This window comes from Globicephala melas, chromosome 4 (assembly GCF_963455315.2).
Source record: "Globicephala melas chromosome 4, mGloMel1.2, whole genome shotgun sequence".
NCBI lineage: Eukaryota > Metazoa > Chordata > Mammalia > Artiodactyla > Delphinidae > Globicephala > Globicephala melas.
Window position 1 is genome coordinate 39490612 of NC_083317.1, and position 25763 is coordinate 39516374.

General features: G+C 36.4%; 1 protein-coding gene and 1 pseudogene across 3 annotated transcripts in view; both read right to left on the reverse strand.

The window, feature by feature from the left end:
- Positions 1 to 3729: 3729 nt before the first annotated feature.
- Positions 3730 to 4689, reverse strand: LOC132597174 (uncharacterized; annotated as a pseudogene).
- Positions 4690 to 5758: 1069 nt separating this feature from the next.
- The window catches only part of VGLL3 (vestigial like family member 3), a 47603-nt gene continuing 27598 nt past the window's right edge, over positions 5759 to 25763 (reverse strand). For all 3 annotated transcript variants that reach the window (XM_030860965.3, XM_030860962.3, XM_030860961.3), the window contains exon 4: positions 5759 to 12149. In XM_030860965.3, the coding sequence (XP_030716825.1) occupies positions 12106 to 12149 (44 nt within the window). In that variant the 3' untranslated portion in view covers positions 5759 to 12105. The remainder of the gene's footprint in view (positions 12150 to 25763) is intronic.

Genomic DNA, 25763 nt, shown 5'->3' on the forward strand with positions numbered 1-25763 from the left:
GAGGGTAGTTTGCCCTATTTCAAATAGTACAGACACTATGTCCACTGCCAACTGTCAAGGGAAAAAGATTTAACACACACATGACTTCAAGACCACAGCCCCTATGCATTGAAATCACCACTTTGTTTTCCTTGTATGAGTATTTTATCATATATGGTTGACCCTCCATTTAGCATAAATGGAGAAGAAGAAAAGATGTTATGTTGTACACATAAACACACCCAAATTCTAGGGTTCTGGGAGAGGGAGATTTCTCCTGCTCTGTTTTTTGTTTTTGTTTTTAATAGATCTTTATTGGAGCATAATTGCTTCACAATACTGTGTTAGTTTCTGTTGTACAACAAAGTGAATCAGCCATATGCATACGTATGTCCCCATATCCCCTCCCTCTTGAGCCTCCCTCCCACCCTCCTATCCCACTGGTCTAGGTCATCGCAAAGCACTGAGCTGATCTCCCTGTGCTGTGCTTCCGGGATCTAAAAAAAAAAAAAAGAAAGAAAAATGGTACTGATGAACCTAGTGGCAGGGCAGGAATAAAGACATAGACATCGAGAATGAACTTGAGGACACGGTGCGGGGGAGGAAGAAGCTGTGGTGAAGTGAGAGTAGCATCGACACTTCCTGCTGTGTTTTTATGGGATTTGGAGGAAGAAGAAAATGGGAACTATTTCCCTCTTGCACAAGTTTACGTTAATCTGATTGCTGATGCAGAAATTCGACTAGACTTTTTGATTACTCATCATGGTATATCAGTCATGAAATTAGCTGCCCAGTAATTTAGTTCAGGGACCACAGCTAGTCTGTGGTATAAGCAGTTTAGAAGCCAGGCATCCCATCACCCAGAGTAGGGCATTTATACTCTTTCTTACTTATATTTTATATGTGAATGTGAGCAAACCGTAGGCACTCAATATTAATTTTTTAGTAGATTGAGAAGCCAGCTGGTGCAGTGGAAAAGAAGTGAGCTTTGAAGTTACACAGACTGAGCATTCAATCCTAATTCTGCTTTGAACAAGTGATCTAAAATCTCTACAACTCAGCTTTCTCATCTGTAATGTGGGAATTAAAAAACCCACCTTGTGGCTTCCCTGGTGGCGCAGTGGTTGAGAGTCCGCCTGCCAATGCAGGGGACACGGGTTCGTGCCCCAGTCCAGGAAGATCCCACATGCGGCAGAGCAGCTGGGCCCGTGAGCCATGGCCGCTGAGCCTGCGCTTCCGGAGCCTGTGCTCCGCAACGGGAGAGGCCACAACAGTGAAAGGCCCACGTACCACAAAAAAACAAAACAAAACAAAACAACCCACCTTGGAAAGTTGTGTAAGAATTCAATGGAGTGACTGTTGTGTCCTTCTTACAAGTGCCTAGTAAACTGGGGCCATTAGTAATTGATACAGGAAATCATACTCTTCCCAGGAAAGTCTAGTGTTCGACAAGCATATATACATTATCTCGTTTAATCCACATATCTACTTTACAATGCAGGGATTACCATATCTTTTTTTACTGATGAGGAAGAATACTTTTTCCCACATCAAACAACTGACAATTAGAGAGTAAAAAGATCAAAACCAAATCTTGCAATTTCTTAGCTTTCTGACAGAGAACCTGCAAGTTAAGATATTGTGTGTTTTTAAATGATTTATTCCATTACCATTAGTCCTGTCCCAACACACACTCGGTGTGAGAAATGAGAATACTTCATAAACATTAACCTAATTATAAAATAATCAGGTTTAAAATGTAACACTGATTCTTTCAGCAGAGAAAATGAGAGCTCATCCCTAAAGAGCTAGTGAGTTGACATTTTCAGATGAAAACTATGATAAGATGTCAACAGAAAGAAGCTATGATTCTTCCAACCCATTATCCACTATTTTAATGAGATTTGAGATTGGCCTGAGTAGAAAAATAACCAGGATCCTTCAGACCAGAGGAATATGTTGAATGAATTGATTCTATATCCCCAAGTTACAAATAATGCTCTACAGTTGCAAAATCTGTCTGAACTCTATTTGGCTTGCGAAAGCCACCCTACTCTAGCTTGTTCTAAAGAATCTTCCCCTTTCTGGCTAGTTTTAGTTCCTCCTACTGTCTCTTTTATTCTAGTTAGCTAAGAGATTATTAAAATATGTTCAGGGCAAATACATTCAGATGTGACGATAGCAAAAACTTTTGGGAACAGTGTGGTGTTCTAAGATTCTATTTGGGGACTTGAATCCTGGCTTTTACTTGTGGCCAAGTGCCCTTAGGCGAGAGCTTCCCTGATCATTTACTCAATTACTCAAATTACTGAAAAATAAGATTAATAAAAAAATCATAGTATTTACCTAGTGTTAAACTATTTACATATTTTACTAGTCTTCATAACTCTATGAAGTAGTTATTTTAAATATCTTCATCTTATGGATGAACACAATGAAATTTAAAAAGCTTAAGGAAATTGTCCAAGGACATACAACTTCTAAGTAACATCACTAAAACTCAAATCCCCATTTTTTAAATATTGCTAACAGCCTCCCAAATAATGCTATCCACATGTTATTTGTGAAAATTCCTTGAGATAAATTCATGTATTGTTCATGGTATATAGAGGACTTTTAGTACATATCCCTTCCTGTCTCTTTGTATCTACTTTTTGTTTTCTCAAAGCAGTTTGCATCTTTTTATTTCACTTGATCTTCATCTGACCAACAGAGAAACTTTGGAAATTTGGGACTAAATGATATCAACAAATTTCCCGTGGAACTGGTCCTAGGACCCAGGGTTTCTCCTTTTACGTTTGCCATCTTTTCTCCTCTCAAAACCTGTCAAAATCCTGTAAGAAGTAACTTTTATTTTAACTTCTCTTGAGTCCTCTCTTCCTTTTTAGGCTTTGGGTAGAAAGGCATATGCTTATTTTCATAAACGGATGAATGCCTTGATAAGAACCTGATAATACACACTTAAAGTGATTACTCTGATCTTTGGAATCTTCACGGCAGGATGGCCACTCTCAAGAGGACTTTCCCTCCCCTCGCAATGACAAGCCTTAATGGAATCTGGCCTGAGCAGTGGCTGGGCTGTGTGCAGGGCTGGTGTCAGAGCAAGTGCAAGCTGTTCCCCCGAAGCTCAGCCTTTACAACATAGTACGACTCAAACATTCCTTCAAGGCACCGCCCACCTTTTCCAGTGGGAATCTACTGAGATGATTCTCTTGGAAGCAGTGTGGAGGAATGCGGGAAGGGTGTTAAGTAGGTGTTTTCAGAGGAGATAGTGGATGGGTGAGTGGGTGGAGACAAAAGGGGAAAATGCCAAGTAAAGATGGAAAAAATAACCACTACTGCCACCAAAATATTCTGCTCAAGGAGTGAGGGAGTACACCTTACAGCTGTCAGCACTGGTCAGCATGTTTTGCATATTTACACACACCAGGTATTTCCAAACAGCCCTGTGTTTGTTTGAAAATCCCACGCAGAGATGTCTGGTGAAGCTGTCACTGTGAAAGAGTTCTTTTCTTGGTGATGTTTGCAAAACTGCTTTCAAAATTCTGTATATACAACATAAGAGACAGAAGAGTCACTGTCATCACCCACGTTACAGAGAAATCTGGACTAGTCCATTTACCCATGAGGCAACATTCAGAGTGAAACACCCACACTCTAAGGCAAAAAAAACCACCTGGTTGGTTGCAGCCAATTTTTTTATTATTACTTTTGGTTCAATACAAAACGAAAGACAAAACATCACCCAGTGATCCTGGTTAGTCCTGAACCCACCAAAGTGTGATTTTCTTAGTCACTGCTGACTCTCATCTTTGATTTAGGAGTTGATTTTTTTTTATGAAAAATGCTAACACTGGATGGATTTCTCATATAGCCATTTTCTTTTGGAAACATAAAACTCCACAAAACCACACATAGCCCATTTGAAAAAGATTAGGGAACTTCCAGCAGAAGGAATGGGGTAGTTGAAAGCTATATTTTCCTTTTAGCAAGATCCACAAGAAAAGGATAGAGTGTTGTGCTTAAAGGGGAACAGATTTTGTATTTTTTGGCAAGATATTAAATCCTCTGTTGCTATATTTGGCTTCCTGCAAATAGCCTTTAGTACAAGTGCAAAGCAAAGATCAATGCTGGTGTTCTTCATTCAGCCACAGCCAAACTTGGTATGGAAAGTAAAACAGTTGGGCTTAAGTGTTGTTTCTAAGAGATTCTAGTTCATTTATTGATCAACAGCATTCTAGAGTCTAGGTACCTACTTTACACATTAAATGTATCAAAACATGTTTGCTTTCCATAATAGTTTTTCCCCTGCTTAACTGATAACAGATGTAAGGATTCAATCTGGACAGAAATGTAAAAGCTTTACCAACGTAGTCATATATGGATATTTAGTCAAATGTGTATAAGCAGGTCAAATGAGATGCTTGGAGACTTAGGACATCACACGATGGGCATATATTCCCAAAAAAGGAAGCAAAACAATTAAATGGTAGTTGATTGTCCCCAGAGAAAACACACTTCAGCTAGGAAGAATCTGTACCAGATGTTGTGCTCACCACCCCCCTGAGTGCCTGTCTGACATAAAGACAACATAACCCTTTGGATTCGAAGACACTGTAATAACCACATAAATGTTTGAAATAGCAACAAGAATTTCCTTTTTATGCAATTATTTAAGTGAATGTAGATGAATCCTACACAGATGACCATTGCAAACATGGAACACGCCTTGCGAGTTCCAGTGACATATTAAACCCTCTTAGATTAAAAGGCTGATAAAAATTAACTGAAATCTGATAGTAATTGTGGTAGGTTAAATAATGCCCACTCAAAATGTTCACTTCCTAATCCCCAGAACCTGTGAATATGTTACCTTACATTTAAGAATTTTTTTGAAATTAAGAACCTTGAGATGGAGAGATTATCCAATGTAATTACAAAGGTCCTTAAAACTTGTAGAAGAGAGGCAAAAGAGAGGGTCAGAGTGATCCCATGTGAGAAGGACTTGACCAGCTGTTGTTGGCTTTGAAGATGGAGGAAGGAGGCCATTAGCCAAGGACTTTAGAAGCTGGAAACACCAAAGGAACAGATTCTCCCTTATATCCAGAAAGAATGCAGCTGACAGTTTGATTATAGCCCACCAAGACTGGTGCTGGATATTTGATTTATAGAGCCATGAGATCGTAAATTTGTATTGTTTTTAGCCACTAAGATTGTGGTAACTTTTTACAGCAACATAGAAAACTCATTACACTTGTCTGGTCTAAATATGGCAGACAGTTGAGAAGGCTGTGCCACATTATTTCACCTGTGATGATGAAGGTCTACTAATCAAAATGCTGATTTCCAGGCTTTGCATTTTCACATTACAAATTCATTTAATAAGAAAATAGAAGGCCCCTGTAGAGAAACTCCAGCTTCCTTTAAAAATAAGGTCTTGGACTTCTCCTTTCCAGATACACTTCTTCAATCACAATGAATTGCCAGGAAAGTTTTGTTTCTTCTTCCACACTACTTACAGAAGCTCCATATCACAAATGTAAAAGCAAAACAACAAAGTATACCTCTCCCAAAGAGTTAATTGATAACTTCAGAAGCATTGTGTTAAAAAAATTCACAAGCCTCCTGCTATTATGTAATTGATATAGCCCATTTCACTTGCTCTTCTATTATAAACACTTGTTTTGTAACCATACAATCCTCACTATAACATATAAATCCCTTGGCTGTAGAAATTAACTTCATTAAAAAAAAACTACGGTGGTTTAATTTCTAAAGATATTTGTAATTTGTTTAATTGAATAAGAAGAAAAGAGACAGCTTTAGTTAATTGTCAAGAAATGCAGACGAAACCAAATTGCTACATTAAAATATAAACATTAAGTTCACATTAAGTTATTTATTGAAAAAATTGAAGATGACATTTGTTTTTATTACAAAGTCCTCCATCATCTCATATCATCAACATATAGTTATGAGACCTGCATTTGAAGACTGAATAGAAATACAAAAATGTCTCTTCCTCCAACCCCATGAAAAACAACAACAAAAAATATGATTTTATAATTAGCTTGTGAAGCGAAAAGTTTTATGAATTACATATATTTTGTAAATTAAGAATGACAACAGAGCTAAGATTAGTTAATTTCTCTTTCTGGACATGTAAAATGAAGATAGCATAAAATTGCCCACAAAACTAATAAATCTGGAATTTTTTTGTATTTCAGGGTTGTAAGATAACATTTATATTACAAGTTTTCAGTTCACTTAATCAAGTGACAAATATAAACTTCACCATACTATGAATTTTTTGTTTATAAAAGCTTTCACCTTATCTAGACTTATGTGATGAAAGCAAATTGAATCTATGTTTTCCCTTTCAATATATGCACTTTAAAATACAAAGAATTCACATGAAGACCCTTCCCCATATTGCATATCCAGAAAAATGTATGGAATAGTAATTTTAAATCAGATACAATATCCAAGATTGTAAATAGTCAAGAAATTAAATCAAGTGTGTAAATAATCATTAATTTTTGCCCTAGCCACAGCCTAGAAAAAAATGTACACCTCTATCAGTATCTCTTACCAGTAAGAGATATCATTAGAAAACTTCACATCTTATGCATATACCAAAATAACTAATTAAAGAATCTTGTATTCTAAAAGAGTTATTCTTAGGGCAAAATTTAGTAGTCCAGAAATTGTTAACAAGGAAGCTAATCGATGATGACGCGGCATTTTCTAGGTGTCATTGTTTATTTACACAAAAGAATTGGTAAATTACACTTAACTCAATTATCATTTCTTGAAACTTTAAAAGAAGATTTAGATAATTGTATTGGATCAAATTAATTGGTATTTTCGAGAGAACATTAGTTTGATCAATTATCTGAAACTATAAAAATATTTTTCAAACAGACAAGCACAATGGACAATAAAAGGGATAAGAAAATTATGATATTTTAATTATAATGACTATTTCTATACTTTGGAAAGTGTATAGAGGGAAATTCCCAGCGAGCACTAAAAGAAAAAAACCTACTGAAAATTCTGAAAGTCTGTTCTGTGCCCAATCTCCATGACCAAGTTACCAATTAATTAACATTTTGAAGCTATTAGAACTGAGGCTCCCTTGCAGGCCTCACCCGTTCCCCACTCTCCATTTGTGTGTAGTTTACATATCCTTCTTCAACATACATTATTTTTTTTATTTTATTGAAGTATAGTTGATTTACAATGTTGTGTTAATTTCTGTGGTTCAGTGGTACAGCAAAGTGACTCAGTTATACATATATATATTCTTTTTCATGTTCTTTTCCATTATGGTTTATCACAGGATATTGAATATAGTTCCCTGTGCTATACAGTAGGACCTTGTTTTTTATCCACTCTATATATACTAGTTTGCATCTGCTAATCCCAAACTTCCAATCCTTCCTCCTCCCACCCCACCTCTCCCTCAGCAACCACAACTCTGTTCTCTATGTCTGTGAGTCTGTTTCTTCAACATATATTATTAAACTAAATTTTTACCCTGATTTTTCTAAAATGACTTAAATAATAGTTTTAATGCTTAATAATAGATTTAAAGGATTCTAGGGCTATGTTTTTAGAGAATACATTTTAATTTCTCTCTCAAACCACCTTAAATTTTTTGAAAGATATGTCTTTTATCCTGAAGGAGGGAAAAAAAAAAACACAACTGAGTCCTTAGGGTCCTGTACATTAAAATTGGCAGGCTGATTTCAGTCTTGGTCTCATAGTTTCAGCTTTTCTGCTGTCCTGTCTGCTGTGAAGATGCTCAATCACAGGAATTTTAACAGCCATCGATACCCCTTTGTAACCACAATGGCTCAAGTGAACCCTTTCCATCTTCAATAACTGACACAGTGTCAACATCTGCTTCCAATGAAGTTGTTTCTTTTTTTCTCAAGTAGAATAAATCTGCTGACTGAGATCATAAAGGGTTGGGGTTTTTTTTCCTCCTCTTTTCATGCAGAACATTTTTTCCACCATATTTTGCAATTTTTTCTCCAAGTTAAAAAAAAATGAGATAACTTCAAAAGAGATGTTTTTATTCTAGGTGCTAAGGAAGCCCAAAATATAATGAAAAAATTAAAACTTTGGTGATTTCATGAAACTGTCACTTTAATTTTGGGGACAATAATACACAGGGTCCTGGATGAATAAAAGTTTAGAACATGTAAGAAAACTCAAAGTTGGGTCTACATACCACTAAAAGGTTAATTTATTTTCCTTCATAAACAGCACACTAAAATAAAGATAATTTAGAAATTTATGTTTTATCTTCAACATCTAGTAGAAGGCAAAGATTCTCTTGCAACAATTTCTTACAGAAAAGCACAGTCATAACTATTTGATTGCTACAGAAATGGGTGTGGAAAGTAAACAGAAGTGATGTTTGGGAGCTCAATTTTATGATTTACTTACTCAGCTGATAGGTATTTGTGGTATCTGTCATTTATTGAATGTCTACTATGAGCCAGATGATTGAGTATATATATACGATTTCCAGCCTGCCAGTTAGGTATTATTATCCCACTTTACTCATGAGATAAATAAATGAAACACCAAAACACACATCTAATTATGGCTAAACCAGAATTCAGAAAATGACCTAATGTCCAAGCCAATGTTGTTGTTTTTTTTTTTTCATTAATTCATTCTGCTTCTCTATTTATCCTCTAGTCGAACTGTAACATAAATACTAGCCTTTTCTACCTCTTAGTACCATTGCCCCATTGACTTAATTTGGCAAACATTACATAACCAAGGGGCACTCAGTAAGGGATAGAATGCAGTTTCTAAAAATATAGTTTCTGATTGCCATTTGTATAATGAATAACGAGCTCCTCAAGGGCACAGTTTATGCCAGTGCCTAGAATTTTTTTTTAAAAAAAGGTTTTTACAATGTTGAAGAAATTAATTTCTCAATTATTTGCAAACCACTTGTTATCATTTGCAAAATGTAGAGCAATCCCAGCCATTTTTGCTTAAAATAGTAACGTAAATAACTCTAAGAGGAAAGAGAGAGGAAAAAAGCTAAAGAGGAAAGTTAGGAGGGGACGGTTAACCTTCTTAAGATGAAGCATTGATTTTTACCTTCAGAGGTGCTTTTCAAATAAACAGTGAAAAACCAAATAACCTGTAAAGATCTACCTAATCACTATTTTGTTGTTTCTTATTTCATGATAGTTTAGTGGTTGAAGCATAGATTAGATGTCAAATCAATGAGATGATTTTCTAGGATCTAGCTCACAGATCTTTAGAAAGCTTGAATAAAGCCTAATTTATAAAATAACCAAAGGTGGAGTGGTTGCAAATGAAATTGGGGAGGGAGATGGTAGCTCTCAATAAAGCAGTCTGGAAGCCTCCAAAATTAACAGTATCATTTTGGTGCGAGAAAACCAACCCAGAGAGTGACAGCATTTTAAACTTAAACTCAGAATCATACTAAATTACAACTCATCCTCTTTTATGACTTCGGTGGCAATAGTAATATGATTGTAGCAATGGGATGTGAGACAATTACAGAGACAGGCACTCATCTTTTTTGACTCACATTTTGATCCACTCCTTGTATAGGCAAGGATCCAGTCCCTGCGATGTGCCAAGCAACACCTGGGCCTGTTCTCAATGGGGGATCTCACTCACAAATCTCTCCTGTGTACAGCAGAATTCAGATCCCCAACTTTTCTTGGGTCCTCTGAGCCAAGGAATGTTTTATCAGATAGTTACCAGGAGTGACACAGGGCAAAGTGTCACCCTAAATTCAGGGTGAAGCTATCTAATTGTCAGCTCTCTTGCCTTACATTCAATTCAGTGGAGAGTAAGGAAACGGGCAGAAAGTCAATACATTTCTTCTCATAATTGGGAAAATCCAATTGAATGATCTGAATGAGTTGGAGTACAAAACTGCTCTAAGAGAAACTGCAAAGGAAGTTAACAGGTTCCAAGGGAAGAGGAGGAAAATAAATATCCCCAGTGAGTCATCCCATGGGAGCTACTGAACACTGGTCTTTGAGAATTCAGGAGGACACAAAGTAAAACAAATTTTATAGATTCATTCAACCTTGTGCTACACAGATTTAGGCAAATTACAAATAATTGTATCAAATCAAATTGTAGATCAAAATGTAGATAATTTAACCAAGCCACTCCCTAGAAATCTAAGTTCATGTCATTAGTAAGTGGAAGATTCCTTACGTTTGGACCTCACATTAGATTAAATGTGTATACTGTGTTAAGAGTAGTCTGGTTAAGAAGCAATATAGTGATGAAAATACAAGAGAGTGTATAGATCCATAACTGATAAGATGCACCAGGAAAGAAGATTATGGCATAAAAATAGAGTTAAGGGAAATATTTGAAAATTATCTGTGAGAACTCTGCCTAGCTAAGCAGAGACTATGTTGCTCTTATATCTAAAATGTTCACACATATGAGATACACTATTTAAGATGGAAAATGTATTTCACTAAACATTTAATTTCACATGGGTGAAGACAGAGATGGGAAAAATTGAGAAACATTTTTAACAAACTAAAACTTCTATATAATACTACCTTTTTGATATGAGCCATCTCTGGAAGCAAATGAAAGAATGGACTTTACATTGAAAGTCCTTAAAATACCAATAACGGCTACTTTTATAAACCTAATCTTTTCCTAATAGCATTTTAATGATAATCCCAACTTTTTCTTATTTAGATCCTGAGGGCCATGTCAAGTTGAATCCTGAGTCCTCAGTAATAAATTTCAGGTAAGTTGTCAATTTATTAACCTAATTTCAGTAATTGTAGTATAAATCCCAATTTAAATTTATCTTGCCCCCATTTTTTTCTTAAAAAGAACTAAATCAACTAAAACCAGAGTTAAACAGACAAAAAAGACGCAAAAACTGATTTAAAATATTACATATGCAATACATTATTTTTCAATTTAAAATGATGGGTAACACTCTCAGAAACAGCCATTGAATTAAAGGCTTTGTGATGTGTCTAGTACCTTCCCAAATATTATCCCTTCAAACTATCTTGAGGAAAAAAAAAATTCACTTAAAATATGGCAAAAAATTGCCATGAATGAATAATTATAAACAAGAAAAATAAGTCACTGGCACTCAAAGGTAGCATGATTATTATTTTTTTTTTCCAGTAGTTGGATAGAAATTCTGGTTCCATTTTTCGAAGTCAGATGGACTAGAAAGATAATTGTATACTCTAGGCAAACTCTCCATCTGATTGAAAGTTTATGCCAACTTTCTTCTTAGTCAACCTCCAAGCAGTCTTTGGGAGAAATCAAAGTAATGAAATAGCCTTTCTTTAGTGTGATCATTAAAAAACTTCCTTTTCAAGCTTTACATATAACTCAGAGCTAAGTGAGCTAGCATGGAATTAAATCTTCACTGAGATTGAATGTAAAATAATACCATATTGGCTTGGCTATGGTGCTACTTTTGTAAAAAGGAGAAACTATCAAACATCTGAGGTAAGCTAGAAAGCACAGAGCGCATCACAGACATCTTAAAGCCAAGCATTTTAAACATTTTTGCCAGTGCTTCTCTGAGAGCAAGTTCTTTAAACAGAACTTAACAATTGTTACAATATTAAAAAAACCCACATCCCTCAAAAATAGCCCATCAATGCTAAATCAAACTTTCTGTATTTTTACAAAAATAGATGCACATAGAGCTACAAAATTGTATTCCTGAAAGAATGATCATTTTCTTTGTGGTTCATCTTTTCCTGACAAGGTGGTTGGTTCAAAAAGAAAGAAAAAAAAAAAAACTCAAAAAAAGTGTTGAACTGAAACAAAAATTAAACCATGTATTGTTAAAAGCAAGACAAAAAATAAAAGAGAGTTGCACAGTTGGCAAAGGCTCAGATGAGGGAAAAAAACAAAAATGCTTTTCTTCAATGTCTATGACCCACTCTGCTTTCTCAAGAAAAGGCTCCAAACCAAAGTCAGCTGGATAACACTTCCTCTTTTCCTTCCATGTCTACTGTGTCCCACTGCAGAATGACAAACCCTGGCAGCATCTTTTCCCAGTGGGCCCATGGATTCACGCTTCAATCTAACTTGCTAATACTGTGTGTTTCAGTACCATGGTGAGTCCTTACTCTTGTCTTGATGCTGTAGACCTAGAAAAGGTGACAATGAGAAATAGAAAAGAATCAATATATGTAGCACTCAAAAATGGGCAAAATCTACATATAGAAACCAAAAAGACAATTGAGCTCACAATGTACAAACAGTCAACCAACACAGTAGGTGACAAAAAAACTCTAGACTAGAGCAGTGCTATCTGCATGGTACACATTCTTTACTATGGTTTTATCTTACTAGAGTAGGTGTGAATAATAAATAAAATAATATAAATCAAGATTTCTTCCTTCTAATCCCAAAAGGAACTGATATGGGGGAAAATGACAGAACTAGTCTTTGGGCATTTAGGCAACGCTTCCGTTCATACTTTTCAGCAACCATCAAATGACACTTTTGGACTAAGGTAGTGACTAAATTTACTTACTTTTATTGCCTTTTCTTTCAGAAACTACTTAAGGTGGCTTATAAAAATCCATATCTCAAAGCCAGAAAATGAAATTTACAGGTAAGTTTAAAAATAGTAGTACAGGGCTTCCCTGGTGGCGCAGTGGTTGAGAGACTATGAGCTACTGAACACATTTTATTTTATTTAAAAATAAAATAAAATAAATAGTAGTACAAAAGGAAAATATGTGAACATGTATGAATTCCAACTCAAAGCTAGAATGATTAGGACGAAGTATATCAAAGAGGAAACAGAATATATGACTGATTTGGTTCTAATGTAGTCAATTGACTAATTTCTGATGCGGGCAATTAGCACAGCATCTTCAGCTAACACTCACTTGAATCACTTTATTTTTGTCCTGAGGCATAACTGTTTGGAAGAGTGAAGACTCCAAATAATGGTTGTTCTTCAGTTATTTAAAACCAAATACCAAAACATGAAGAGAAGGCTATTAAATAAGTGAGTAGAAATGCAGTGTGACTGCTGTTATGTGGGTGCTAGGATCCCAGGCTGTCTTCTTGATTTTTTTTTTTTTTTTTTTTTTTGCGGTACGCGGGCCTCTCACCGTTGTGGCCTCTCCCGTTCAGGAGCACAGGCTCCGGACGCGCAGGCTCAGTGGCCATGGCTCAGGGGCCCAGCCTCTCCGCGGCATGTGGGATCTTCCCGGACCGGGGCATGAACCTGTATCCCCTGCGTCGGCAGGTGGACTCTCAACCACTGCGCCACCAGGGAAGCCCTGTCTTCTTGATTTTTAATCTAAACCTGTTTTAAGTCTGGGCTGGATGTCAGAAATTGAATGGTTAAATGAGCCAGTATGGTTTTCAATGTAATTGTCACTAAAACAGCTATAGTGATTTCATTGCTTGTCCTTCAACTTGTTAAAGAATTTTATAAAACAATGTGTGTCATTATAAAAGATACAATTAGTCAGTCATTGATAGGAGACATTAAGACAATCTACAAAACAGATTACATAAAGGGAGGAAGAACAAATAAAAGGAGTCAGAGAAGCACCTCATAGAGCCACAAGACACAATCTCTGGTTTATAGCATTCGTATCCTGGGAAAAAGCAGCACTTCTAGAATGCCAAAAGATTAGCTCCATCTTAAGTTTTTTTTCATGTATACCAGCATTATGTTTAGATTCAGAGTCAATAGTTTTCCTTTCCCTTTTCAAAAGAAGAAGAGAAGGATAAAGAGAAGCAGGAAAAAGAAATAAAAGGATCTGGGATGTACCAATTCACTCTAAGTTTGCTTTATTCATATAATAATTTTGTGGTCAGAATAATTTGCAACCTGACAAAGTCTCCGTTGGGTGACTTTTATAATCTAAACCACCTTAACTGACAATCTGCTGACTGCATGAATATTTTTTTCATTATTAAAATGTCTCATCTTCTGTATGACTCAGTATTTTCCACACTTGAAGACTACATCAATCTATAGAATGTCAGCACTGCAAGTCATGAATAGTGTTGGAATTATCAAGTGGTTTGAGTGTCTTTTTTTCTTCTTAAATAAAAGCAATCCTCAGTTTGCCTTGCAAAGACAGATGACTCCGTCAAAAGCACGTTAGCCTTTTTCTGTGGACAAGGATTACATTACTTAACAGAGCCCTAAATATTCTAACCAGAATAACTGGTTGGAATAACTTTCATTATAACTTCGTCTCTTCAGTTGTTCTGTTTCTAAAGCTTTGCATTACTCCAAAGCAAACCTTTAAAAAATCAATTAATCTACGCCCTGAAACATATTGAATAGCTAATATTGTCCTTTTGGCTTAGCTTCTTCTTAGTGATGGGACATAAATAAAATTTTTACTTTGATTACTAGGTATCTATACCTGTAAGTTTCAAAATAGGTATAAGTAAAGCACAAGAAAATGAACAACCACAGGCAAAAGACCCTACTACTAGTAAGTTGTAACAGGAAAGCAGGACTATGATCTTTCCTGTTAAACACTTGTTGAAGGAAGATCAGAATATTTAAGGATCAGCCAGTACACTTAGTTTTCCATGTAAGGGTGAAAGGGGACAAAGTCATTAACCCATTATCCTTATGTGGTCTATACATATCTTTAATCCATGATCCTTACATGATCTACAGTTACTTGGGGTTTCCCCAAATTTTCTTACCAGAACACAAAATCAACTCTGCTATTATGTTGTTCCTATTCAGGCTTTTTGTTGCCTTCTCAATTCCTCAACTCAAACCTATATGAAATTAGTTTATAACACATTCTGAAATCTGCCCACTGGCTAGCTGAAATCACCCGTGCTTTTCTCTTGATGTTAGTAACTCAGTTTTAGTTTTATTGTTTCGTCTGTGAGATTTTCCGTGAAAGGAAAATAAACATCATAACAATAATGTTAGCAAACACTTTCTTAGGGCTGAATATGCCAGACATTGTGCTGCTTTATGTGAAATATCTCATTTAATGCTTCCAACTATGCTATATATATATATATATATCCATTTTACAAATGAGAAAACTGAGAGTAAGAGAGGTTATGTTAACTATTAAGTGGTAGAGCCAGGACTGAAAATAGGTGGTCTGATATCTGAGTCAATGGTCTTAACCACAATGTATATGGCTCCCCCTGTGTGGACTATATTGTCTGTAGGCTGTGACACTAGCCTATACTGCAACTCCCTTGAGTCAAAGTCCTTTCATTAAATTAATTTGAAGAAAAGTCAATACATTTTTCTTAACACATTTATTGGAGTATACTTGCTTTACAATGGTGTGTTAGTTTCTGCTTTATTCCTTTTTTGCACTGTTTAGAAACACCCTGATTTAACAGAACTGATACCAGTGTTAACAAAATAGCTCTCCTACTGTGTTTTTTTAAACTATACATTTGAAAAGCTTTTCCCAAGACACAGCAAATGATTACAGAGTAGTTTGTTATACCTCAGATGAAGACTACTCCAATCGTGTAATGGACATGTTTTATTAACTGATGTCTTTTTTTGATATGTATCTTTAATATAACCACTCCTCCCTGCCCCCCAAAGACCTCCCCAGTGTGAACACTGAAGACATAGGGTGGCCATTTGACTCATGAGGTGGTTGTCAGAAATGGGACCAAAGAACAAAGACATCACATTGTTGGCTTCAGAGTCTGAGTCTGGGATGGAATTAGGAGAAAAGCCTGAAAGGAAATGCAAGCCCACAGACCCAGTTCCTCCCTTCAGTTCCGCCACCACCACCACCTGACCACCAAAAGAAAAGGGAAAAAAAAACCAGACCCAGGAATAGAACAAAGGAAGTACGAACATAAGAAAGAAATATAGAATAATTAGTAGCAGGAGAGAAGTCTTGGTCACAGAAGATCATAATAGGATTTCCCTTTAAAATTTGAAGAATCTGACTATATATCAAGGTATCATAACTCATTTTCTAGCTGAGATTTTTGGGAGGCTGTTGCTTCACAGATTCATCTCTTGCAAAAGGCTCTGGGAATAAGGAAGTAGAGATGGCAACAGGGTGTGTCTAAGCATAGAAAGCCTAGAAACTTCCCCCTCCCTAGTTTCCTTCAACTCCAACGTGTCTGATGAAAAGACCTTAAAGTTCCCATGGATCCCTGCAACAATGATACAGAAGTTAGTTCAGAGAGATTTCTGGCAGGCCTGCTATTACATTCCATAGTAGTGGGTACCCCATGGCAGAAGATGTGGGTATCCCATGGCAGAAGATGTGGGTACCCCATGGCAGAAGATGTGGGTACCCCATGGCAGAAGATGTGGGTATCCCATGGCAGAAGATGTGGGTACCCCATGGCAGAAGAAATGGCACGAGCCACCCCAGTGAGCACCTTGGAGGGATGGTCACAAATATTAGGAAGCTGAACTCGAAGTAATTAGTCATTGTCTGGGGAGCACTGTATGGAGAATGCACAGAGAAACAGTGTGGGGGGGGATAAGTTTGCAAACAAAGGCCAAGATAGGAATGAAATGACAAGGCCAAGAGCAGAGAGCAACCTCTTAATCAACAACGTTCACAATGTGACAAACAATGTGATGCAATGTGAAGCAATCCCTAGGGAGAGCATGAGGGAAGCATCTGAGAAGAGGTTTCAACTCTAAGTGGGACAGTGTTTTAAAAAACTGAGCAATGAAGATATCAATGAGCTGGACCATGAATACTCAGAATTGATGAAATTACTGTATAGCACAGGGAACTATATTCAGTATCCTATGATAAACCATAATGGAAAAGAATATGAGAAAGAATGTGTATATATATATATATATATATATATATATATATATATATATATAACTGAATCATTTTGCTGTACAGAAGAAATTAACACAACACTGTAAATCAGCTATACTTGAATAAAGTAAATTAAAAAAAAAGTATTGATGAAGTTAAATTTTCTTTTATGGGGCAGAAATAAATAATAAGTTGGTTTACTGAAAATGTTACACTCCAGCACACCTGAGTTTTAGGGACTATGTGATTATCAGAGTCATATCCACTAGAAAAGCATATCCTACTTCTAAGGAGGCATAATCACTTGACAACATCATTGACTATCGCTCATAAGTAAGGTGAATATGCTTCTAATTAATTTTATTGCTGGAGATAAAAGAGGTAATGTGGTAACCATGCACTGGTGAACATGCTGTTGATAAAAAGAGAAGAAAAATAGGAACATAAAACCTGGATGTGCAGGTAGAATATTTTATGACTAAAAAGTAAAGAAAATACTTAAATGAACTTTTCATTTCATAGATATTAAGAGTCTAGAAAACCCTTGTGGATCAGAATGCTTGCTATTAGACTAAAAGAAGCTGGTAGCTTATTTCTACATTAAAAAAAGAAATGAAATCCTGCTTCATTCTTGCTTTAATAAAGAAAAGCTATATATATATTTTTTTTTTTTTTTTTTTTTTTTTTTGTGGTACACGGGCCTCTCACTGTTGTGGCCTCTCCCGTTGTGCATCACAGGCTCCGGACGCGCAGGCTCAGTGGCCATGGCTCACAGGCCTAGCTGCTCCACAGCATGTGGGGTCTTCCCAGACCGGGGCACGAACCCGTGTCCCCTGCATCGGCAGGTGGACTCTCAACCACTGCACCACCAGGGAAGCCCAAGCTATAATTTTTACAAATATAAATATATACAACACTGTATTGGATGCTATATCAAAATATCCAACCTTCACCAACAACCTGACATCTAACACTGACATACTGTCAAATGATCACAAACTATGTGATGTGAGAGACAGTCATATTATCTTCTCCTACTTTATAAAATTATCACTGCTAATGATCATACAACTGCATTTGTTTGTCTGAGGCCCGGAGCAATCAGTTTAAATGCTAGTTAAGAATTTCTAAATAAGATCTACATGGGGGTAACACCTTAACACTAATGAAGGGAAAAAAAAATAAGAGTGAGGGCTATCCAATTTGGAAACTATGATTTCATTTCAGGTGAATATCAAGATAGATCATGTTTACTCACCATGGAGACCTCCCTTTATTTGTTTTTAAAACATCTTTGTTTTTTTAAACTTTAAAACATCATAGATTTCTTGTTTAAAAATCAAGTTACAAAGTATTTCAAAAGTAAGAGTTCTACGTAATGTCCCCTGTCATCACACAACTTGCTGAGTATACTTCAGATGTACATGCATACACCTCTGTTTGTCCTGTGCTACAACATGCTTATTTCACCAGCAATATTATCTTGGAAAACCATTCATGTCAGTGTATGTAGATCAACCCTTTTGAAGGGCTACACAATATTCATTCTTCCCTGTACCATAAATTACCCAGTACTCTACAGATGCACATCATTTGGATACACAGACACATGTGTGTAAAATTATATTTGTTACTTATGTGAATATTTTGGTAGATAAGAAAAATTCCTGAAAATATGTTTGTATAATTGCTGAACCCAAGCATATACCCACATTTATGCTTACATATTTCATCATGAGGGGTGTGTTTCAGAAAGTTTGTACCAATATTCATATTTTTACTATTATTATCATTATTATAGATTAAAAGTATCTAATAATTTCAATTTACATTTCTTTCAATATTAATAAAGCTGAACATTATTGAGATTATGGCATTTCTTCCTCTGTGTTTTATCTTTGGCCTATTTTCTATGCTTTTAAGAAAGTAATTTCCTCATTGATTTCTAAATGCTTTTTGTATATTAGATATATTAGCATTTTTTCTCATGTATTACATGTATTTTTGGCCAATTTGATGAGCACTAATTACCTCTATACTTAGTACTGAAATTTTGGACAATAATTCTTTTAAAAGTCATCACAAACAAGATGCATTCTTGAACCAGACCAAGGATTAAATTTATTATGACACTTGAATTACAATTATTCACTTATCATGACAACTCTTCCATACTAAAACAATAATAAAAGATACCTAACTATGACCAAGTAATAATTGATTAGCAGAGGGAGGGTTTTCAGTGTATAGAGACATTTTCTCCGGGTACATTTAGAATTGGCTTAAAATCCCCACACTGTCAGAAACAATGAGGTGAAAACTGTCTGAACCTGCCAAAATATCTTTAATTCAGATTCAAAAGAGGAGGAGAAATTTAAAGCTCTCTGAACCTGACGTTACCGGTAGACCATAATTTACTGCATTATTTTAAGAAGCACGGCACCCGCACACCTGAGGCCAACACTGCAGGTGACGAGCAGTTCAGTGGCCAGGTGTTTCCCACTGCTGCTGGCCCAGGTGGCAAGCTCCCTTAGTCTGCCTGCCCTCTCAGACCTCTCCTCCCTCCAAAACCACAAACTCATGCACAGACTCTCCAGCCTTTGCCTTTAGCGATATCCACTACCTTAGACTTGTGCACTTTAAATGCCCAGCTGGAAGGGAAATTGGCAAGTACTTTAAGCATCAGGATATGGAATTACAAATCTGGACCAGCAATTCTAAAACCGACCTTTTGGACAAATATATAATATAAATCACAGTTAGGTAGTTTTTTATCACAGCAGCAATTTACCACGTTCAAAATGTCAGTGTCAGTGTGATAACCTTTTGGCTGAGAGAAGCTGGGGACCAGGAGGTGCAATATGGCATGAAGACACCTCTCACCAAGTTAGTGACCTCAATTTCAAAGCAGATAAAAAGTAGGGCTTCCCTGGTGGCGCAGTGGTTGAGAGTCCGCCTGCCGATGCAGGGAACATGGGTTCGTGCCCCAGTCTGGGAAGATCCCACATGCCACGGAGCGGCTGGGCTCATGAGCCATGGCCGCTGAGTCTGCGCGTCCGGAGCCTGTGCTCCGCAACGGGAGAGGCCACAACAGTGAGAGGCCCGCGTACCGCAAAAAGGAAGGAAAAAGAAAAGAAAAGAAAAAAAAAGTAACTTTGAAGACAGAGACAAAGAATAAAGCAAAAAAGGAATGGGGAAGAGTGAAATGAAATACCCTCTGTAATTTCTTCTACAGACTTTCTCCCAGAACTGGAGAGGAGTAAGACCAGAAAAACGCCTGGATCACTTATTGTAACTGAAACCACAAGTTATAATACTCTCAAGAGATTCTAACTATCCAGACATCTGCTGGATAACAAATACAGCCAAATATCCATCTTTAAAGAGGTTTCTAGGTTATGCAGTGACAGCTTTACGATCCAGAAAATAGATAATACAACCAAAGGAAGAGCTAATCTGGATCCACTGCTTACCCATAAAACCTTAATTAGGGACACAACACCACTACAGCAAACATTCTACCTGAAACTATGAGTTAGTTAAGAACTCTCAAATTTTAAAACTTACTTCAGAACTGTAGAAATACAATGTAATTTTTATGCCCATTTAGTTTAAGTAATCAATCTTCCCATTAAATCAAAACATATTGGAAAATATTCAGTAAGAATGAGATATGGTATATATAGATCAATTCTCCACTGACATCATTTTTCATCTCACTTCTATGTGACACGAGCACAAGCTCACTCTCTGACATTTTCCAGAAACGTCTGTCCAATCCAAGCAAACATAAATAGGGCTTCAATGATTGTGAAGATACTAGATGTCACCTGATACTGCTCAAACGAGGCAGCTATGAAAATAAGCATTATAACACATGCTTGTGGTTGACAAAAATTAAATGCCCAGTATATCAGGCTGTAACCAAACAAAAAATGGCATATTTTGCTTCTCATCAGTCTCTCGCAAGACTTTTTTTGGTCATTATTGCCAAGGAATTCAGAACATGTTGGCCACAGACAACTGTTTGTGAAACCTTGTATTGTTGATAAATAGAACAATAAGAGAAGAGTTAGACAGCCAGAAAGAGAATAAAAAGTATCTGTAAATTCCACAGGCCGTATAGAAATTTTGTATAGAATCTTTGTAGCCTATTTGAAAGTCAATGTGAAATTGCCTGGGGACAAGTTCTAAAATGGATTTCTTCATTCGAGCTGTTTCTTTTATTTTTTTTATTTTTTTTTTTAACATCTTTATTGGGGTATAATTGCTTTACAATGGTGTGTTAGTTTCTGCTTTATAACAAAGTGAATCAGTCATACATAAACATATGTTCCCATATGTCTTCCCTGTTGCGTCTCCCTCCCTCCCACCCTCCCCATCCCACCCCTCCAGGCTGTCACAAAGCACCGAGCCAATATCCCTGTGCCATGCGGCTGCTTCCCGAGCTGTTTCTTTTAGATGCATGCCTGTATGTGATACAGGAAATAGGAAAGCATTACTGAAAAGACAATTTGCTGGTACAAAATACACTGACCCCTGAAACAAGCCTTTTAATGCTTTGAGTGGTTCTCCATTAGAGTCATGTTAGAATTAAGTATGAGTTTTTTGAACCTCTATAGCTCTCCTCTCAGGCAAGCATATAAGCTTCTCTTGGGAAGACACTGTGTACTTTGACAACATCCCCAATCCCCAATCCCAGTCAATGACAGGTAGTTGATGACAACTCCTTCAAGAAAATAATCAAGATAATGGTGTTGGGCTTCCCTGGTGGCACAGTGGTTGAGAGTCCGCCTGACAATGCAGGGGACACAGGTTCGTACCCCGGTCCGGGAAGATCCCACATGCCGCGGAGCGGCTGGGCCCGTGAGCCTTGGCCACTGGGCCTGCGTGTCCGGAGCCTGTGCTCCTCAACAGGAGAGGCCACAACAGTCAGAGGCCCATGTACCACAAAAAAACAAAAAAAAAAGGAAAAAAAAGATAATGGTGTTGCCCAATTTTGCTTGCAATTTTTAAGAGAACATTTCAGAAAGCAAGAGATGCCACCCAATTTATATAGCTACTGATAGCAACTTGTTCACAAAATTAATACTAGAATGGAAAATGAATCTGTTTTTAGCTCACAACTTTAGAAGATTAGCATGTATTAATGGAGTTTTGGTGAATCTAATTATATGCATAGTCTAACTTCCTTATTCTGCACATAAAATTTCCTTTTCATCTATGTGAGTGTCAAGAACAAATATCTCAACCATCCATAAGCACAATGGGATAGGATATACATTTTTAGTAACCTCTACCACATGGTAGAGTGTTTAGATGGAGAACACTATGTTTAAAAATGTCAAAGATGTATATTCTGTTGACCCTTCAAATCTTTATCTTCTGGATTCTTTATCCTCCCTTCCCTCATAATCTGCCCAACCAATACTAAAGCACCCAGTTTTCAAGGTATGGCCAATACCAGCAAACACCACTACTGGGAAATTTGACTCCAATAAATATCACAGCTACTCTTCAAGAACAGAAACAAATTAAATTAGAAATAGTCAAAGTGATAGAGGCATTCAAAGTTTGCATCTCAATTATGCGTAATGCTTCACATCTCCAGTGTGACCTTTTCTGTTTGAAATGCACCATATTTATTAAGAATAATGAGAGTTTTAGCTCTGCACCATGTGTCACCATCTAGAAAACACAACCACGTTCATTAGTTCATTGGAATCTCCTAGTTGTGTCAGAGTAGGGAGTATCATCTCCATTTTGCATCTAAGGAAGAAGATCAGAGAGGTAGAGAGGCTTGCTCAGCATAATATAGCTAAGTGAACATATGGGTCCTGGAATCTATTTTTTGGACCTCTGCTTTTTCCATAAACGTCTCTGCAAAGATTAACATTCCTGTGTTTACCATCATTTTATGAGCCCCTTAGTTTGGGGGAAAGAGTAAATTGTTGATAAAATCAATCTTTCTCCTCTCTTTTTCCTTGTCTCTTTCTCTTACATACACATATGCACATACATACATACATATTTTTCTCTTATTCTCTCCTCCTTAAACTCATATTAGTGACCCCAATACCTTCAGCCCCAAAAGGAAACACAAATTGACAAACTAGTCTTCACTGCTTTCATTGAATTGTAAGTACATGTACACATATGCAGGATTTCTCGCCATCCCTTTTTTATAAAAAGGGCATATATAGGCACTTCTTCATCTCTTTTTTTGTTTCAGTCAGCAATACCACACAAAACATACTTCACTCATACATTACCCTCTTGACGGCAGTCACTTGATTCCACTTTTTTGCTACTATGAGTATTGTCACGATAAACATTTTTGTACCTCTATCCTCATATGCTGCTGCTTGTATTTGTGTGGCATAGACTCACAAGAGGAAGAATACTGTGCCAAAGGTTATGAGAATTTTTTTTTTTTTTGGTTATGAGAATTTTTAACTGTAATACATTTTCTAGTTCACTTTTTAAAATCTTACAATTCTTTAATTTTCTACCAGCAATGTATGAAAAATAGCATTTTCCCTTAACTAACATGTCTTTCACAAGGATTCACACACACATACCACACAGGCAATTATTTGTATTATTATGCAAATGCATCCTAAAACATTCAGAATCCTCTCAGAAGGCTTCTGCATTTGTCCTATAAGGTCAGAGGAGGATCTGTGGGAAGAAATCCCCAGGTTTCAGGCATTGTGACGTTATGGCACCATTCTAAGGATGAAGGGCTGGGAGAGAGCATGGGCAAGGTCTACATGGCCCTGGGAGAGCAGGGGAGTTTCATTAAGGCCCTGCAGAATCCAGCCCTGGATACTCAAAACTGACAGCAGTGCTCTGGAATGCATTTCTCCCTCTGATTTACCATCCTGCTACTTTTCATGCAGATTTCACTCTCTGGCTGGGATCTCCTGGCCTTTTGCATGCCTCTCAAAGATGGTTTCCATCTTCTTCTGGTCACGAAACTGTCATTCTGGACATGTGCCTTGTACAACTAACACCATTCAAGAGTGTGTAAATACTGTAACATACCTTTGGTGTTTTTTCTTTTATTTTTCCTCTCAGCGGAAAATAGACTTATGCCATAGGCCAAAGAAAAAGAAAAAGGATTACAGAAAGTGTGAAGCAATCAGCTGTTAATTACTGAAGTCTTTACTGTCACCAAATCATAATAAACTGTAAAAAAAAGTCCACAGGAAGTATTACTTTATAAACATTCTTCCTAGTATTTTTTTTTAACCCACAACTATTTTTTTGTGACATTTTAACTATTCTAATTGAGATAAGGCCCTCAAGGTAAGTACCCAGAAATCTATAAATCTCTATCGACCAGAGTGACTGTCATTGAAAAATCACATAGTCCTAGGGATGGCTTCTATATTAAAATGCCATTTAATGTGTCTCCCTGCTGAAATCAAATGATTAGAAGTAAGCTTCTGTGTCTATTCTATTTTATGACACTATTAAATAAAATTCCTTAACTTCTTCATTTATAAAAATCATTAATAACATCAGGAAAGACTTCAATGAATCACCAACCCCATTACCTTCATGTATATATTAAATGACTAGTATATATGTTCCAAAGAAGTGGTGAAATGGAAAAGAGAGAAACTGTTTGTAGTTGAGCCCCTATCATATGTTTTGCTTTGATGCCTTCTCTTCTCTATGCTGAAAAATATCTTGGTGTTTTAATATTTTTTAGAGCTCATACTATCCTGTTAATTATTACTGTGGCTCTCAATGATCTCTCTCCAAATTTAGCATATTTATCTTTCATTATAAAGCCTGGAATTGGAGCACTAGGCTATCAGGTAAATATTCAAATGTCTTAGGTTGGTAACTCTTGGTTTCCTTTGGTCTTTTATTGTAAATATATATGTTTAGAGAGAGAAATGATTTCCAAGAAGTTACTGTATGCAAAACTCCATGATTTTGATACCCTTAATATTCCAAATAAAATTCCAAAGCTTGTCAGCACCAGACCACCTACAAGAAAGCATGGGTCTTGAGAGGTGATCTAGAGAGATGGTAACTTACAGGCTGGATGGAAAAGCAAGTGGTGACTTTATATCCATTTCTCTTTCATGGAGAGAAACTGCTTCTCCATTTGCTGCTCTAGTATGTGAGCTATTTTTACCCCACTCTTTTATTTCCTGTATTTGATAAAACAAAGATATTTATACTTCTAATGGATTTCAATGTAAAGCATCCATATAGTATTAAGCAAGACTGATCTTAACCAATGAAGGAGTTTAATTAGCCTATTTCAAAGGGAACACTGTATAATAATTTTAAGCAATAATAATTACAACTTAGATTGCATTAAAATGCATTTTGGGTCATTTATGAAAGACGTCTCTTTCACAAAATATTCAGATTAGAAGATTCAGATTAAATCAGATTTATATATATATATATATAACTATAAATATATATGTAGAACTATGAATACATATATTTATACATATATAAGTGCATATATGTATAAAATACATTTATACATATATAAATATATATATAGCTTATAGGCCTTATATCATAAAAAATTCAGAAAACTATCTAAGGTGATTCGACTTTTATGATATTATCAGACACATAGTGTCTATGAAGAAAAAAATAAAAGAAGGACGTTTGTGAACTCCTGACTTCCCTATTGTTGCCCAGTGCTCCCTATTCACTATCAAAATTTAAGAGCTCAAAAATATTTTTTCCAGGTTTCTTAACAGAGTATTGCTGTTTGCACAAGGAGGGCAGATACAGATGCCCTACAATCATATCAACACACTGATCGTTCTGAGCGATGTATATGAAGTATCCATTCAACAGAGGGAGCAATAAGTGACAGCAGATCAGGCAAGGCAGGAAAGCAGGGCCAGGGCAGGGTGAGGTAAAATTTAAGGAGGTATGTACTTGCACGTCTTGGAAAGTGAGTATCTCTTTAAATTTTGAGTTGAAGCACCT